Genomic DNA, 17500 nt, shown 5'->3' with positions numbered 1-17500 from the left:
AACAACAACAACAACCAACTTGTGACATCTGATCTCTAGCAGACTGTGAGTGATGGTCTGGGTGGACAACAACAACAACAACCAACTTGTGACATCTGATCTCTGGCAGACTGTGAGTGATGGTCTGGGTGGACAACAACAACAACAACCAACTTGTGACATCTGATCTCTAGCAGACTGTGAGTGATGGTCTGGGTGGACAACAACAACAACCAACTGTGACATCTGATCTCTAGCAGACTGTGAGTGATGGTCTGGGTGGACAACAAAAACAACCAACTTGTGACATCTGATCTCTAGCAGACTGTGAGTGATGGTCTGGGTGGACAACAAAAACAACCAACTTCTAATAATAATAATAATGGTATTTATATAGCGCTGAATCTTGTGCACAGATAAATCAAAGCGCTTTCGCACCAGTCATTCACATGCATGCATAACTCTAATACTGTAGAAACTAAAGACAAGGAAGGGCAGGCAAGGGAGGCTATTTTGGGAAGAGGTGGGTTTTAAGGCCAGACTTGAAAGAGCTGAGTGTGGAGACTTGACGAAGTGAAAAAGGAAGTTCATTCCAATCGCAGGGTCCAGAGACAGAGAAAGAACGGCGGCCAACAGTCGAGTGTTTGAATCTGGGTATGCGTAAACAGAGTGGATCCGAGGCCGATCGTAGTGAGCGAGATGGAGTGTAGAGGTGAAGGCAGCCGCAGAGATAGGAAGGGGCAGTTTTGTGAATGCATCTATAACATAGAGTGCTGATCTTGTACTTTATTCGGTGTGAGACAGGGAGCCAGTGGAGATGTTGCAAAAGAGGAGTGATGTGCTCAGATCTTTTCTTTCTGAGGACGAGTCGGGCAGCAGAGTTTTGTATGCACTAAAGGGACTGAATGGATGAAGCAGGCAAACCAGACAATAGAGAGTTACAGTAGTCAAGGCGAGAGAGAATGAGAGAAACGACAAGTCTAGATGTTGCGTCAGTGGACAGATATTTCCAGACGGCACTGATGCGCCGCAGTTGACAGTAGCAGGACTGACATGTCTGACTGATAAATTTTTGCATGGACAGTGTATTGTCAAGGACAACACCGAGGTTCCTGACTGACGTGGAAAAAGGGATGGATGTACTGCCAAGTTTGATTGTGTCAATTGTGATGGAAGACAGTTTTTGTTTAGTTCCTATGATCATTACTTCAGTTTTGTCCGCGTTCAATTGTAACTTATTTTGAGTCATCCAGTTTTGAATGTCCAGGAAGCAGTTGGACGTTTCTTGCAAGAGCGACAACAATTTTTCGGGGGTATCATTCTTCTGGAGTTGAGTGTCATCAGCATAAGAATGATGACTGATATTATGGCGGTTGATAATTTCAGCGAGAGGAGCAGTGTACAGTGTGAAGAGCACTGGGCCTAAAACAGATCCCTGTGGGACTCCATGTTCGATATTAAAGGGTTCAGATTGGAAATGATCAACAATGACCGACTGGAATCGATCAGTGAGTTAAGATTTGAACCAGTTTAGACGGTGCCGTTGATACCAAATGTCAAATGAAGACGGGAAAGAAGGATTGAATGGTCTATTGTGTCAAAGGCGGCTGACATGTCAAGAAGAGTGAGAAGGGAAATTTTTCCTGAGTTGAGGCTATCAGTAGACTGTTCAGAATGTGGAGGAGTGTGACATCTTATCTCTAGCAGACCGTGAGTGATGGTCTGGGTGCCAGTGTTTCTCCTAAAAGATGCGTGTGTGTATGCGATGTATGATGTGTGATGGAGTGGAGGGGAGGGGTCAGGGACTGACCGGAGCGTCGCAGCCCAGCAGCCAGCAGCTCTGGATGCTGCAGGGGAAGCTGTATGGTGTCCAGGATGTCCTCCTTCACCGACACCAGACCCCCCACGTCCTCCCACCGCACGTTGGGGATCTGTGCACAGCACGTTTCTTTTTAACCAACATTCTGTACATGTATACATCTTGTTGCCTTTATAACCCCCCCCCCCCACCCTCCCCCAACTCCCATACCCCTACGTCATACTGAGGATCTGTGCACAGCACGTTTCTTTTTAACCAACATTCTGTACATGTATACATCTTGTTACCTTTATAACCCCCCCCACCCCACCCTCCCATACCCCTACGTCATACTGAGGATCTGTGCACAGCACATTTCTTTTTAACCAACATTCTGTACATGTATACATCTTGTTACCTTTATAACCCCCCCCACCCCACCCTCCCATACCCCTACGTCATACTGAGGATCTGTGCACAGCACGTTTCTTTTTAACCAACACTCTGTACATGTATACATCTTGTTGCCTTTATAACCCCCCCCCACCCCACCCTCCCATACCCCTACGTCATACTGAGGATCTGTGCACAGCACGTTTCTTTTTAACCAACATTCTGTACATGTATACATCTTGTTGCCTTTATAACACCCCGAACCCCCCCCCACCCCTAACTCGCATACCCCTACGTCATACTGAGAATCTGTGCACAGCACATTTCCTTTTTTTTTTTTTTTAAATCAACATTATGTACATCTGTTTTGTTTTAATAATCACCATTCCCATACCTCCAGCCCCCCCTCCCCCACACACCCCCATGCCCCACCCCCCACCCCACCCCTCCCCTCCCCTCCACACACACCTCAAATCGGGGATCTGTGCACAGCAAGTTTCTTTTTAATCAACATTCTGTACATACATCTTCGTTTTGTTTTTTTATAATCACCACCCCCCATACCCCCCCACCCTCATATTGGGGATCTGCTGTGTACACAATATGCCAGGTCCACACAGTCTCCAGATCACACACACACTTATCACTAACACACACACACACACACACTCACACCACTCACATACAAACACAAATACACACACATATCACTCATTGCAGTCAGACACATCCAGGTATGTGTGTGTGTGTGTGTGTACACAAGCCCCATACCTGCGGCGCCCCGATAGCGTCAGAGTGTGCAGACTGCATGACGTCCAGGTGTGTGTGTGTGTGTGTGTGTACACAAGCCCCATACCTGCGGCGCCCCGATAGTGTCAGAGTGTGCAGACTGCATGACGTCCAGGTGTGTGTGTGTGTGTGTGTGTACACAAGCCCCATACCTGCGGCGCCCCGATAGCGTCAGAGTGTGCAGACTGCATGACGTCCAGGTGTGTGTGTGTGTGTGTACACAAGCCCCATACCTGCAGGCGCCCCGATAGCGTCAGAGTGTGCAGACTGCATGACGTCCAGGTGTGCGTGTGTGTGTGTGTATACACAAGCCCCATACCTGCGGCGCCCCGATAGCATCAGAGTGTGCAGACTGCATGACGTCCAGGTGTGTGTGTGTGTGTGTATACACAAGCCCCATACCTGCGGCGCCCCGATAGCGTCAGAGTGTGCAGACTGCATGACGTCCAGGTGTGTGTGTGTGTGTGTACACAAGCCCCATACCTGCGGCGCCCCGATAGCGTCAGAGTGTGCAGACTGCATGACGTCCAGGTGTGTGTGTGTGTGTGTGTACACAAGCCCCATACCTGCGGCGCCCCGATAGCGTCAGAGTGTGCAGACTGCATGACGTCCAGGGCCTGATCAAAGTCAGTCTGCTCCAGCACCACCCCCGCCAGTGCCGCGTCCTCCTCGTCCTCCACACTCATCCCCTGCCCCTCACCGTCACTGTCACATCACACACTGTTATCGTCATCACTGTCATCATCGTCATCATTGTCACATCACACACTGTTATCGTCATCACTGTCATCATCGTCATCACTGTCACATCACACACTGTTATCGTCATCACTGTCATTATCATCATCATTGTCACATCACACACTGTTATCGTCATCACTGTCATCATCGTCATCACTGTCACATCACACACTGTTATCGTCATCACTGTCATCATCGTCATCATTGTCACATCACACACTGTTATCGTCATCACTGTCATCATCGTCATCACTGTCACATCACACACTGTTATCGTCATCACTGTCATCATCGTCATCATTGTCACATCACACACTGTTATCGTCATCACTGTCATCATCGTCATCACTGTGACATCACACACTGTTATCGTCATCACTGTCATTATCGTTATCACTGTCACATCACACACTGTTATCGTCATCACTGTCATCATCATCACTGCTGTCACATCACACACTGTTATCGTCATCACTGTCATTATTGTCATCGTTGTCACATCACAGACTGTTATCGTCATCACTGTCACATCACACACTGTTATCGTCATCATTGTCATCATCGTCATTGCTGTCGCATCACAAACTGTTATTGTCATCACTGTCATTATTGTCATCGTTGTCACATCACAGACTGTTATCATCATCGCTGTTATCATCATTGCTGTCACATCACACACTGTTATCGTCATTACTATCACATCACACACTGTTATCGTCATCTCTGTCATTATCGTCATCATTGTCACATCATGCACTGTTATCAACATCACTGCCATTATCGTCATCACTGTCATATTACACACTGTTATCGTCATCACTGTCATTATTGTCATCATTGTCACATCACAGACTGTTATCATCATTGCTGCCAAATCACACATTGTTATTGTCATTACTGTCACATCACACATTGTTATTGTCATCATTGTTATCATCATTGCTGTCACAAAACACACTGTTGTCGTCATTACTGTCACATCACACACCACTATCGTCACTGCTGTCACATCACACACTGTTAATGACATCATCACAGTCACATCACACACTGTTAATGACATCATCACAGTCACATCACACACTGTTAATGACATCATCACAGTCACATCACACACTGTTAATGACATCATCACAGTCACATCACACACTGTTAATGACATCATCACAGTCACATCACACACTGTTAATGACATCATCACAGTCACATCACACAGTGTTAATGACATCATCACAGTCACATCACACACTGTTAATGACATCATCACAGTCACATCACACACTGTTAATGACATCATCACAGTCACATCACACACTGTTAATGACATCATCACAGTCACATCACACACTGTTAATGACATCATCACAGTCACATCACACACTGTTAATGACATCATCACAGTCACATCACTCACCATCATCATCACTGCTGACCTCACAACCGTCATTTGTTTACTATCAATATCCCGCAGTGAACTTCACTGTCAGTCTCACTGTGTTTGTACAATTTAAATATCATCACCATTATCATGGTAACATCATCAACATCAACGATATCATCACCAATAACCACACTGATGTCACAGCTCAATGAGGTGGTACACACACAAATACGCAGACTATACACACACACACACACAAACATGTACACATGCAAACACACACACACACACACAAACACACACACACATACACAGACACACACAAACATGTACACATGCACACACACACACACACACACAAACACACACACACACACACACACACACACACACACACACACAGAGGATCACCTACCACAGGCTCAGAGTCTTGGAATACGCCTCTCTTTTCGCTCTCTGCATTAGCACTATCAGGTCTCCAAGAACAAACCCCTGCACACACACACACACACACACACACACACACACATCATGGGTTCAGTAACACACAATTATGCACAGTGAAATACAATGCAGTACACAACAGCACAAGCACAGATATAACACATTGCATCACAGCTCATCACAGCACAGCCCAGCCCAGCACAAAAATGACACAAACAGTACAACATAACACAACACAACACAGCAAACAATAGCACACAACAGCACAGCACAACAAGGTACAGCAAAGCACAGCACAACACAGTTCAGCACAACACAGTACAGCATAACATAGTACAGCATAACATAGTACAGCATAACACAGTACAGCATAACATAGTACAGCATAAAATAGTACAGCACAACAAGATACAGTAAAGCACAGCACAACACAGCACAGCACAACACAGTACAGCACAGCACAACACAGTACAGCACAGCACAACACAGTACAGCACAACACAGTACAGCATAACATAGTACAGCACAGCACAACACAGTACAGCATAACATAGTACAACACAACACAGCACAGTACAACACAGTACAGTACAGCATAGCATAGTGCAGCATAACACAGTACAACACAGGACAGCACAACACAACACAGTACAGCCAACACAGTACAGCAAAACACAGCACAACACAGTACAGCACAACACAGTACAGCAAAACACAGCACAACACAGTACAACACAACACAGTACAGCAAAACACAGTACAGCACAACATAGTACAGCACAACACAGTACAGCAAAACACAGCACAACACAGTACAGCACAACATAGCACAGCACAGCACAACATAGTACAGCACAACACAGTACAGTACAGCATAACTTAGTACAGTATAGCACAGCACAACATAGTACAGCACAGCACAACATAGTACAGCACAGCATAGTACAGCACAGCACAGCATAATATAGTACAGCACAGCACAACATAGTACAGCACAGCATAGTACAGCACAGCACAGCATAATATAGTACAGCACAGCACAACACAGTACAGCACAACATAGTACAGCACAGCATAACAGTGCAGCATAACATAGTACAGCAAGCATAACATAGTACAGCACAGCATAACATAGTACAGCACAACATAACATAGTACAGCACAGCATAACATAGTGCAGCATAACATAGTACAGCACAGCATAACATAGTGCAGCATAACATAGTACAGCAAGCACAACATAGTACAGCACAGCATAGCACAACATAGTACAGCACAGCATGACATAGTACAGCACAACATAACATAGTACAACATAACACAGTACAGCGCAACACAGTACAGCATAACATAGTACAGCATAACATAGTACAGCATAACATACTACAACACAACACAGTACAACATAATATAGTACAACATAACACAGTACAACATAACACAGTGCAGCATAACATAGTACAGCATAACAAAGTACAACATAACACAGTACAACATAACACAGTACAACATAACATAGCACAACACAGTACAGCACAACATAGTACAGCACAACACATCACAAAATAGTACAGCATAACATAGTACAACATAACATAGTACAGCATAACATAGCACAACATAGTACATCACAACACAGTACAGCACAACACAGTACAACACAAGACAGTACAGCACAACACAGCACAGCATAACATAGTACAGCACAACACAGCACAGAATAACACAGTTCAGTAAAACACAGCACAGCATAACAGTACAATTCAGTACAGCACAGCACAGCATAACATTTGATATAACGTACCATAACACACACACACACACACACACACACACACACACACATATATATATATATATATATATATATATATATATATATTACTTGCTACATTTGGGCCAACAGCAAAGTGAGAGCTGTATTATCAATGGTTTCTCCAGTCAATGGGAAACCATTTACAGCTTAGTCTTTTGTGGACTATGACTCTCAAACTAGGAAGCAAAATTGCACTGGCTCTTAGTGCTGCAGCCTTGTGGACTAGTTGGCCTTTGGGAACCATCCCAACGCCGACTGTCCTAAAACCCTGTTGGCCGAGAGAGTGGGGATGTACTTGTGCAAGACACTCTCCACTATAATCAAATTCTAGCCCAAATTAACATGACACAACATGATAAAGCATATGTGAAGACATCCTATCAGTATCTATGTACACTCTCTGAAGTATACTCTACTGTGTAATGCTTCACTGGTTTTCGAAAAAGGAAATTTTCTATCTAAAATTACGTTTAAATAACATACTTACCGTGACCCAACTAGTGCAGACTCCGGCAGGGGTCTGACATTCCTGTCCTGTGCAAACTACTATCCGCCTATGCGGAGAAAATGAGAGAACTACGGCCGATAACCTCCCGGAAGTAGGTAACGTCCCCTTTGTCCCCCTGGTTATCGCCCTCTTTTTCCGGCAGCCATCTCGACACCTGTTCCTGTGCACTTCATACGGCTAAGTTTTTCGCATTTTCTATCTGTCTATCGATTCTTTGGTGTTTCTGTTTTGTGTCCAATTATGTCTTCAAACAGGTCGCACAATTATGTAGCCCGATTGGGAGATCGGGCTAAAATTAAGGCACGATCGCACTCGATTCGTGATCAGTCTGGGCCCTTCATATTTTGTGGGGTGGAGGTGTGGGGGTGGGGGGAAGGAGGCGTGGGGGTGGGGGTGGTTGTGTACATTTTTTGATGACTATGTGGAACTGGATTACATGTGTTTTTCTTGAGAAATATAAACCTTGACTGCAAGGAAAACAAAACAAAAACAACAACAACAACAAAAAACCATAGCATAACACAGTACAGCATAACACAGTACAGCATAACATAGTACAGCAGAGCACATCACTGCACACAACAACACAGCCCCCACCCCCCTCCCCAAACCACACCCACTGACTCACGGCAGTTCTCTGGGCGATGTGACCGACAGAGACGTCAGCCGACACGTTCTCACTCTCCAGCAATCCCTGCAGGATCTCCCCTCTCTCCTGCTCAGTGGGGGCCTGGGGCAGCAGTCAGTCAATCATGGTCATCATCATCATCATCAGCATCATCATCAGCATCATCATCATCGTCATCATCATCATCATCAGCATCGTCATCATCATCATCAGCATCATCATCATCATAATGATCATCATCATCATCAGCATCATTCTAATAACAATAATGATAAAAGGAAATTTTCTTCCTAAAATTACGTTTAAGTAACATACTTACCGTGACCCACTAGTGCAGACTCCGGCAGGGGTCTGACATTCCTGTCCTGTGCAAACTACTATCCGCCTATGTGGAGAAAACGAAAGTAGGTACGGCCAATAACCTCCCGGAGTAGGTTACTTCCCTTTTGCATCCCTGACTAGCGCCCTCTTTTGACATGATAACAATAATGATAAATAACAATATAAGCAATAATAAAAAAAAAACACCACCCAATAATAATGATCATCATCATCATAATAATAGTAATACTAACAACAATAATTATAATAACAATTGTAAAAGTACATTCACACAGCACCTTCAAACCTCTCAAAGCTCTTTACGATAACACGCAAGTCAGACTCTCAAAGTACACAGAAACACACACACACACCACACAAACACACACATGCACATATGCACAGACACACACAATGCACATGTACACACAAACGTGTGGCAGAAATGTATTATGTGGATCCACACATTACAGATATGGAGTGGAGTGCCATTATCATGTTGAGACTACTTGAAAACACATTAATAATAATAATACTAATAATCATAATCATAATATTAATAATAATAATATAATAATAATAATAATAATAATAATCAAGCCAACACCATCCGACACCATGGCACCAATGTCTTGTCTCGTCTTGTCTAGTCCAATGTTGTGTTGTGTTGTGTTGTGCCATGTTGTGCTGTATTGTGCTGTACTGTTGAACATGAGACACACACACACACACACACACTGAGAAAACCTCTGACCCACACCACCCGTCACCATGGCAGCACAGCCCCGTTGCAATGGCGGCACTGACCTCCATGTGGAGTTCATGCAGGAAGCACTGGTGCATGTCATCCGACAGACTGTGCGGGGAGTGCGTTGTAGCTATGACGACCACTGGGTAGCTCTTCTGCTGGGAGGTCAGCTCGGTGATGTTCCTGTGGAAACTGCTGATGACCCGCGGATCTGTCAAAAAGGTCAAGGTCAGGTCAGCCACAGTGATATCCTGAGTCGGCTTTTACAGGGTGCATGTGGAACACTCATCTGCCTTCAACACGATTATATGATTTCACTATACTGTGATATGTTTATGTCAGAGAGAACGATTGTATCAATGCATTACTGAGCAACATCAAGTGTTCAGGTGAAAACTGCCTTCACATGTACCTGCCTTATGACAGAAAATGTCATGAAATATCACATATGTTTAATGTTTCTTTGACTGCCATAATTTTGCAAACATCACTTTATATCTCTTCAATACCCATGGCTATTACTCATCAGTGCATTTTTCTTGCCTGGAGGAATGCTTCTTGACAATATGTGAAATCGTTTTCTATTCACTCACACACAGAGTGACATACACAGCTACACACAGAAACACACACAGAGACACAGAAACAGACACACACACACAGAGACACAAACACACAGAGCCATATGCACACACACACACACACACACACACAGCAACACACAGACACATACACTCTCAGACAGACAGACAGACAGACAGAAACACACACACACACACACAACACACACACACACACATACACACACACACCCTGGTACCTTCAGTAGTGCCGTCCTTCTCCTTGCCAATCACCTCAATGTTCTTCAGCAGCAGAATGCATGGGGAGTACACTGCCGCTGCACACACACATACACACATACATATATCATAAATACACAACACACACACACACACATACATATATCATAAATACACAACACACACACACACACACACACACGTCACACACACACACACACACATTGTGTTGTTGGTTACCTACACCCATGAACACACAGCATTCAGCACACCACCCAAGAAAAAAACTTGGAACAAATCCACCATGAGGTATATCTTCACACCCAGAAAAACACGGCACAATACTGCCATAAAACCTATCTTTACACCCAGAAAAACACGGCACAATACTGCCATAAAGCCTATCTTCACACCCAGAAAAACATGGCACAATACTGCCATGAAGCCTATCTTCACACCCAGAAAAACACGGCACAATACTGCCATAAAGCCTATCTTCACACCCAGAAAAACACGGCACAATACTGCCATGAAGCATAGCTTCACACCCAGAAAAACACGGCACAATACTGCCATAAAGCCTATCTTCACACCCAGAAAAACACGGCACAATACTGCCATAAAGCCTATCTTCACACCCAGAAAAACATGGCACAATGCTGCCATAAAGCCTATCTTCACACCCAGAAAAACACGGCACAATACTGCCATAAAGCCTATCTTCACACCCAGAAAAACACAGCACAATACTGCCATAAAGCATAGCTTCACACCCAGAAAAACACGGCACAATACTGCCATAAAACCTATCTTCACACCCAGAAAAACACGGCACAATACTGCCATAAAGCCTATCTTCACACCCAGAAAAACACGGCACAATACTGCCATAAAGCCTATCTTCACACCCAGAAAAACACAGCACAATACTGCCATAAAGCATAGCTTCACACCCAGAAAAACACAGCACAATACCGCCATAAAGCCTATCTTCACACCCAGAAAAACACGGCACAATACTGCCATAAAGCCTATCTTCACACCCAGAAAAACACGGCACAATACTGCCATAAAGCCTATCTTCACACCCAGAAAAACACGGCACAATACTGCCATAAAGCCTATCTTCACACCCAGAAAAACACGGCACAATACTGCCATGAAGCATATCTTCACACCCAGAAAAACACGGCACAATACTGCCATGAAGCATATCTTCACACCCAGAAAAACACGGCACAATACTGCCATAAAGCCTATCTTCACACCCAGAAAAACACGGCACAATACTGCCATAAAGCCTATCTTCACACCCAGAAAATCATGGCACAATACCGCCATAAATATCTTCACACCCAGAAAAACACAGCACAATACTGCCACACGGCACAATACTGCCATAAAGCATATCTTCACACCCAGAAAAACATGGCACAAAACCTCCATGAAACATATCTTCACTCCTTGAAAAACATGGCACAAAACCTCCATGAAACATATCTTCACTCCTTGAAAAACATGGCACAAAACCTCCATGAAACAAATCTTCACTCCTTGAAAAACACGGCACAAAACTTCCATGAAACATATCTTCACTCCTTGAAAAACATGGCACAAAACCTCCATGAAACATATCTTCACTCCTTGAAAAACACGGCACAAAACTTCCATGAAACATATCTTCACTCCTTGAAAAACACGGCACAAAACTTCAATGAAACATATCTTCACTCCTTGAAAATCACGGCACAAAACCTCCATGAAACATATCTTCACTCCTTGAAAAACACGGCACAAAACTTCAATGAAACATATCTTCACTCCTTGAAAAACATGGCACAAAACCTCCATGAAATATGTCTTCACTCCTTGAAAAACACAGCACAAAACCTCCATGAAACATATCTTCACTCCTTGAAAAACACAGCACAAAACCTCCATGAAACATATCTTCACTCCTTGAAAATCACAGCACAAAACCTCCATGAAACATAACTTCACTCCTTGAAAAACACGGCACAAAACCTCCATGAAACATATCTTCACTCCTTGAAAATCACGGCACAAAACCTCCATGAAACATATCTTCACTCCTTGAAAAACACGGCACAAAACTTCCATGAAACATATCTTCACCCCTTGAAAAACACGGCACAAAACTGCCATTAAAGGACTGGTCCACCCCCTTCCCTTTGAATGACAACATCCATTTCAAGGTTGAATGAGGCTGATACAGGAGTATTTCTGAAACTTGCTATACTAAGGTTTTCACAGCCAAAGTTTTTTGTTTGGGTGTTAGGACAACATATAAAAAATTATACATGCTGTGCAAAATTACAGCTATTTTCTTTTTCTATGAAGAAAAATCGACAAGGAGCTGCCATTTTCCCAACAGAATGTGGAAAGAAAACACTCAAAATACACCTCTCTTTACACATGACATTTAGAGTGCATCAGTTCTTTAACAGTTGTGTCCAGTGTCCCCAAGTCCAGTGGCTGTTGTGATGGTGGCTGTGGTGGTGGTGGTGGTGGTGGTGGTGATGGTGGTGACGGTGATGGTGGTGGTGACGGTGGCTGTGGTGACGGTGATGGTGGCTGTGGTGATCATGGTGATGACGGTGATGGTGGCTGTGGTGATAGTGGCAGTGGTGGTGGTGATGGTGGTAGTTGTGATGGTGATGATGGTGGCTGTGGTAGTGGTGGTGGTGGTGATGGTGGTGGTGATGGTGGTGGTGATAGTGATGGTGGTGGTGATGGTGGTGATGGTGGTGGTGGTGATGGTGATGGTGGTGGTGGTGGCTGTGGTAGTGGTGGTGGTGGTGATGGTGGTGGTGATAGTGATGGTGGTGGTGGTGATGGTGATGGTGGTGGTGATGGTGATGGTGGTGGTGGCTGTGGTGGTGGTGGTGGTGATGGTGGTGGTAGTTGTAGGGATGGTGATGGTGGACATGGTGATGGTGATGGTGGCTGAGGTGATGATGGTGATAGTGATTATGGTGATAGCAATGGTGATGGTGGAGGTGGTGGTGACCAACTGACCTGCCAGGAAGGTGTTCTTCAGTCTGGCTTCCACAGAGCCTGCCGAGTCCCCACACAGGTCATGGCAGTTCACCTGTATCACCATATATATCACAGGTATACTGTATGTACACACCACCCACACACACACACACACACACACACACACACACACACACACACAAACACCAATGTGTCTTTCAAAGCCAACAGAACAGATTCCGATAACACTCATCTGTTACACCTGTAAGTAAAAGTCAGCACAGTGGCACATCTCACCTGTTACACCTGTAAGTAAAAGTCAGCACAGTGGCACATCTCACCTGTTAAACCTGTAATTAAAAGTCAGCACAGTGGCACCATCTCACCTGTTACACCTGTAATTAAAAGTCAGCACAGTGGCACCATCTCACCTGTTACACCTGTAATTAAAAGTCAGCACAATGGCACCAACTCACCTGTTACACCTGTAATTAAAAGTCAGCACAATGGCACCATCTCACCTGTTACACCTGTAAGTAAAAGTCAGCACAATGGCACCATCTCACCTGTTACACCTGTAATTAAAAGTCAGCACAATGGCACCATCTCACCTGTTACACCTGTAATTAAAAGTCAGCACAATGGCACCATCTCACCTGTTAAACCTGTAATTAAAAGTCAGCACAGTCACACCATCTCACCTGTTACACCTGTAATTAAAAGTCAGCACAATGGCACCATCTCACCTGTTAAACCTGTAATTAAAAGTCAGCACAGTGGCACCATCTCACCTGTTACACCTGTAAGTAAAAGTCAGCACAGTGGCACCAACTCACCTGTTACACCTGTAATTAAAAGTCAGCACAGTGGCACCATCTCACCTGTTACACCTGTAATTAAAAGTCAGCACAGTGGCACCATCTCACCTGTTACACCTGTAATTAAAAGTCAGCACAGTGGCACCATCTCACCTGTTACACCTGTAATTAAAAGTCAGCACAGTGGCACCAACTCACCTGTTACACCTGTAATTAAAAGTCAGCACAGTGGCACCATCTCACCTGTTACACCTGTAAGTAAAAGTCAGCACAGTGGCACCATCTCACCTGTTACACCTGTAAGTAAAAGTCAGCACAGTGGCACCAACTCACCTGTTACACCTGTAATTAAAAGTCAGCACAGTGGCACCATCTCACCTGTTGCACCTGCAGGTAAAAGTCAGCACAGTGGCACCATCTGTTACACCTGTAATTAAAAGTCAGCACAGTGGCACCATCTGTTACACCTGTAATTAAAAGTCAGCACAGTGGCACCATCTGTTACACCTGTAATTAAAAGTCAGCACAATGGCACCATCTCACCTGTTACACCTGTAATTAAAAGTCAGCACAGTGGCACCATCTCACCTGTTACACCTGTAATTAAAAGTCAGCACAGTCACACCATCTCACCTGTTACACCTGTAATTAAAAGTCAGCACAGTGGCACCATCTGTTACACCTGTAATTAAAAGTCAGCACAGTGGCACCATCTCACCTGTTACACCTGTAATTAAAAGTCAGCACAGTGGCACATCTCACCTGTTACACCTGTAATTAAAAGTCAGCACAGTGGCACCATCTCACCTGTTACACCTGTAATTAAAAGTCAGCACAGTGGCACCATCTCACCTGTTGCACCTGCAGGTAAAGGCGGCGAGCCACAGTCTCCACCAGCGTGGTTTTCCCGACGCCCTCTGACCCTGTCAGCAGGATGGACGGCTGCAGCTCCAGCATGTGCTCTCCGTCAGGGCTGGACACCGACACCACGACATACGTCAACACCCCATGGCATACGTCAACACTCCATGGCACATGTTAACACCCCATGGCATACGTCAACACCCCATGGCATACGTCAACACTCCATGGCACATGCCAAAAAGTCCACGACACATGTCTGCACTTGATGACACACATCAAACTCAACCCACACAACAACACTCCACGACACATCAACACTCAATGACACATTAACACTCCATGACACATGTCAAAACTCCATGACACACTAACACACCACAACACATGTCAGCACATCATGACACATTGACACTCCACAACACGTCAACACTCAATGACACATTAACACTCCATGACACATGTCAGCACATCATGAAACACCAACACTCCATGACACGTCAACACTCAATGACACACTAACACTCCACAACACATGTCAGCACATCATGACACATTGACACTCCACAACACGTCAACACTCAATGACACATTAACACTCCACAACACATGTCAGCACATCATGACACACCAACACTCCATGACACGTCAACACTCAATGACACACTAACACTCCACAACAAATGTCAGCACATCATGACACACCAACACTCCATGACACGTCAACACTCCACAACAGGTCAAAACATCAACACCATCAGAGTGTTAAGTGTGTTTTACGAAAGAACTATGTTCTTTGGCAAAAAACCCCCGAACACACCTGTCTTAAAACCCAGGTAAAGAAATCAATCCAGCATATGCAGCTGACTGTGACACTGATATACACTGAGCAGTGCAGCCCAGGAAAGGTAAGGACGAGGAGAGAGGGGAGGGAAGGGAGGGGGAGGAGGGGAAGGACGAGGAGAGAGGGGAGGGAAGGGAGGGGGAGGAGGGGAAGGAGGAGGAGAGAGGGGAGGGAAGGGAGGGGGAGGAGGGGAAGGACGAGGAGAGAGGGGAGGGAAGGGAGGGGGAGGAGGGGAAGGACGAGGAGAGAGGGGAGGGAAGGGAGGGGGGAGGAGGGGAAGGACGAGGAGAGAGGGGGAGGGAAGGGAGGGGATGGAGGGGTAGGAGGACGAGGAGAGGGGGAGGAAGGGAGGGGAGAAGGGGAAGGAGGAGGAGAGAGGGGAGGGAAAGGGGAGGGGGAGGAGGGGAAGACCCCGAGGAGAGAGGGAGGGAAAGGGAGGGGGAGGAGGGAAGACGAGAGGAGGGAGGGAAGGGAGGGGGAGGAGGGAAGGACGAAGGAGAGAGGGGAGGAAAGGGAAGGGGAGGAGGAAGGGAGGGGAGAGGGGAAGGAGGGAGGAGAGAGGGGAGGGCAAAAAAAGGGAGGGAGGGAGGGGGAAGGACGAGGAAATAGGGGAGGGGAAGGGAGGGGGAGGAGGGGAAGGAGAGGAAGAGGGGAGGGAAGGGAGGTGGAGGTGGGGAAGGAAGAGGAAGAGAGGGAGGAAGGAGGGGGAAGAGGGGATGGGGAGGAGGGGAGGGAAGGGATGGAGGGGGAAGAGGGGAAGGGGGAGGAAAGAGGGGAGGGAAGGGAGGGGGAAGAGGGGAAGGGGGAGGAGAGAGGGGAGGGAAGGGAGGGGGAAGAGGGGAAGGGGGAGGAGAGAGGGGAGGGAAGGGATGGAGGGGGAAGAGGGGAAGGGGGAGGAGAGAGGGGAGGGAAGGGAGGGCGAAGAGGGGAAGGGGGAGGAGAGAGGGGAGGGGAGGGACAGAGGGGGAAGAGGGGAAGGGGGAGGAGAGAGGGGAGGGAAGGGAGGGGGAAGGCAGAGAAGGGGGAGGATGGAGAGGGAGGGTCAGAGGGGCCTCACTTGAATCGGATGTGGGGCAGCACCAGTCTCTCCAGGCGCGACACAAGATGGTCAAGCCCCGCACACGTCACTCCCTGCCCGTACGTGGCCTTGTGAGGGGACAGGTATTTGTCTGCCCCTAGTGGCACGTGGCTGTGTGTGGACCCCCGCTGCACACAGCGCCATCGCCATGCCATCGTCAGCGTCATCGTCATCACCAGGTCATTGTCCACCTCATTATCATGTCTTTGTCACCACCACATTATCATTGTCATCACCACATCACTGTCATCACCTTCATCATGACACTTATCATCATCACTACATCACTGTCATCACCTTCATCATGACACTTACCATCATCACCACATCACTGTCATCACCTTCATCATGACACAAATCATCATCACATCACCACATCACCTTCATCATGACACAAATCATCATCACATCATCACCTTCATCATGACACTTATCATCATCACATCACCTTCATCGTGACACAAATCATCATCACATCATAGTCATCACCTTCATCATGACACTTATCATCATCACATCACCTTCATTGTGACACAAATCATCATCACATCAT

At 45.9% G+C, this 17500-nt stretch overlaps 1 protein-coding gene across 1 annotated transcript in view; it reads right to left on the bottom strand.

Moving 5' to 3' along the window:
• Window positions 1-17500, bottom strand: part of LOC143295912 (peroxisomal ATPase PEX6-like) — a 46010-nt gene that overhangs the window by 22311 nt on the left and 6199 nt on the right. Inside the window, exons 5-13 of the mRNA XM_076607598.1 lie at window positions 16927-17075; window positions 15017-15137; window positions 13386-13458; window positions 10367-10444; window positions 9606-9757; window positions 8478-8579; window positions 5497-5573; window positions 3526-3664; window positions 1790-1910 (exon numbers count right to left, since the gene is read on the bottom strand). Coding sequence (XP_076463713.1) covers window positions 1790-1910; window positions 3526-3664; window positions 5497-5573; window positions 8478-8579; window positions 9606-9757; window positions 10367-10444; window positions 13386-13458; window positions 15017-15137; window positions 16927-17075 — 1012 coding nt within the window. The remainder of the gene's footprint in view (window positions 1-1789; window positions 1911-3525; window positions 3665-5496; window positions 5574-8477; window positions 8580-9605; window positions 9758-10366; window positions 10445-13385; window positions 13459-15016; window positions 15138-16926; window positions 17076-17500) is intronic.

The sequence above is a fragment of the Babylonia areolata genome, chromosome 21, assembly GCF_041734735.1.
Source record: "Babylonia areolata isolate BAREFJ2019XMU chromosome 21, ASM4173473v1, whole genome shotgun sequence".
NCBI lineage: Eukaryota > Metazoa > Mollusca > Gastropoda > Neogastropoda > Buccinidae > Babylonia > Babylonia areolata.
Note: the sequence above shows the minus strand (reverse complement) of the source record. Positions and strands in the feature narration are given on the sequence as shown.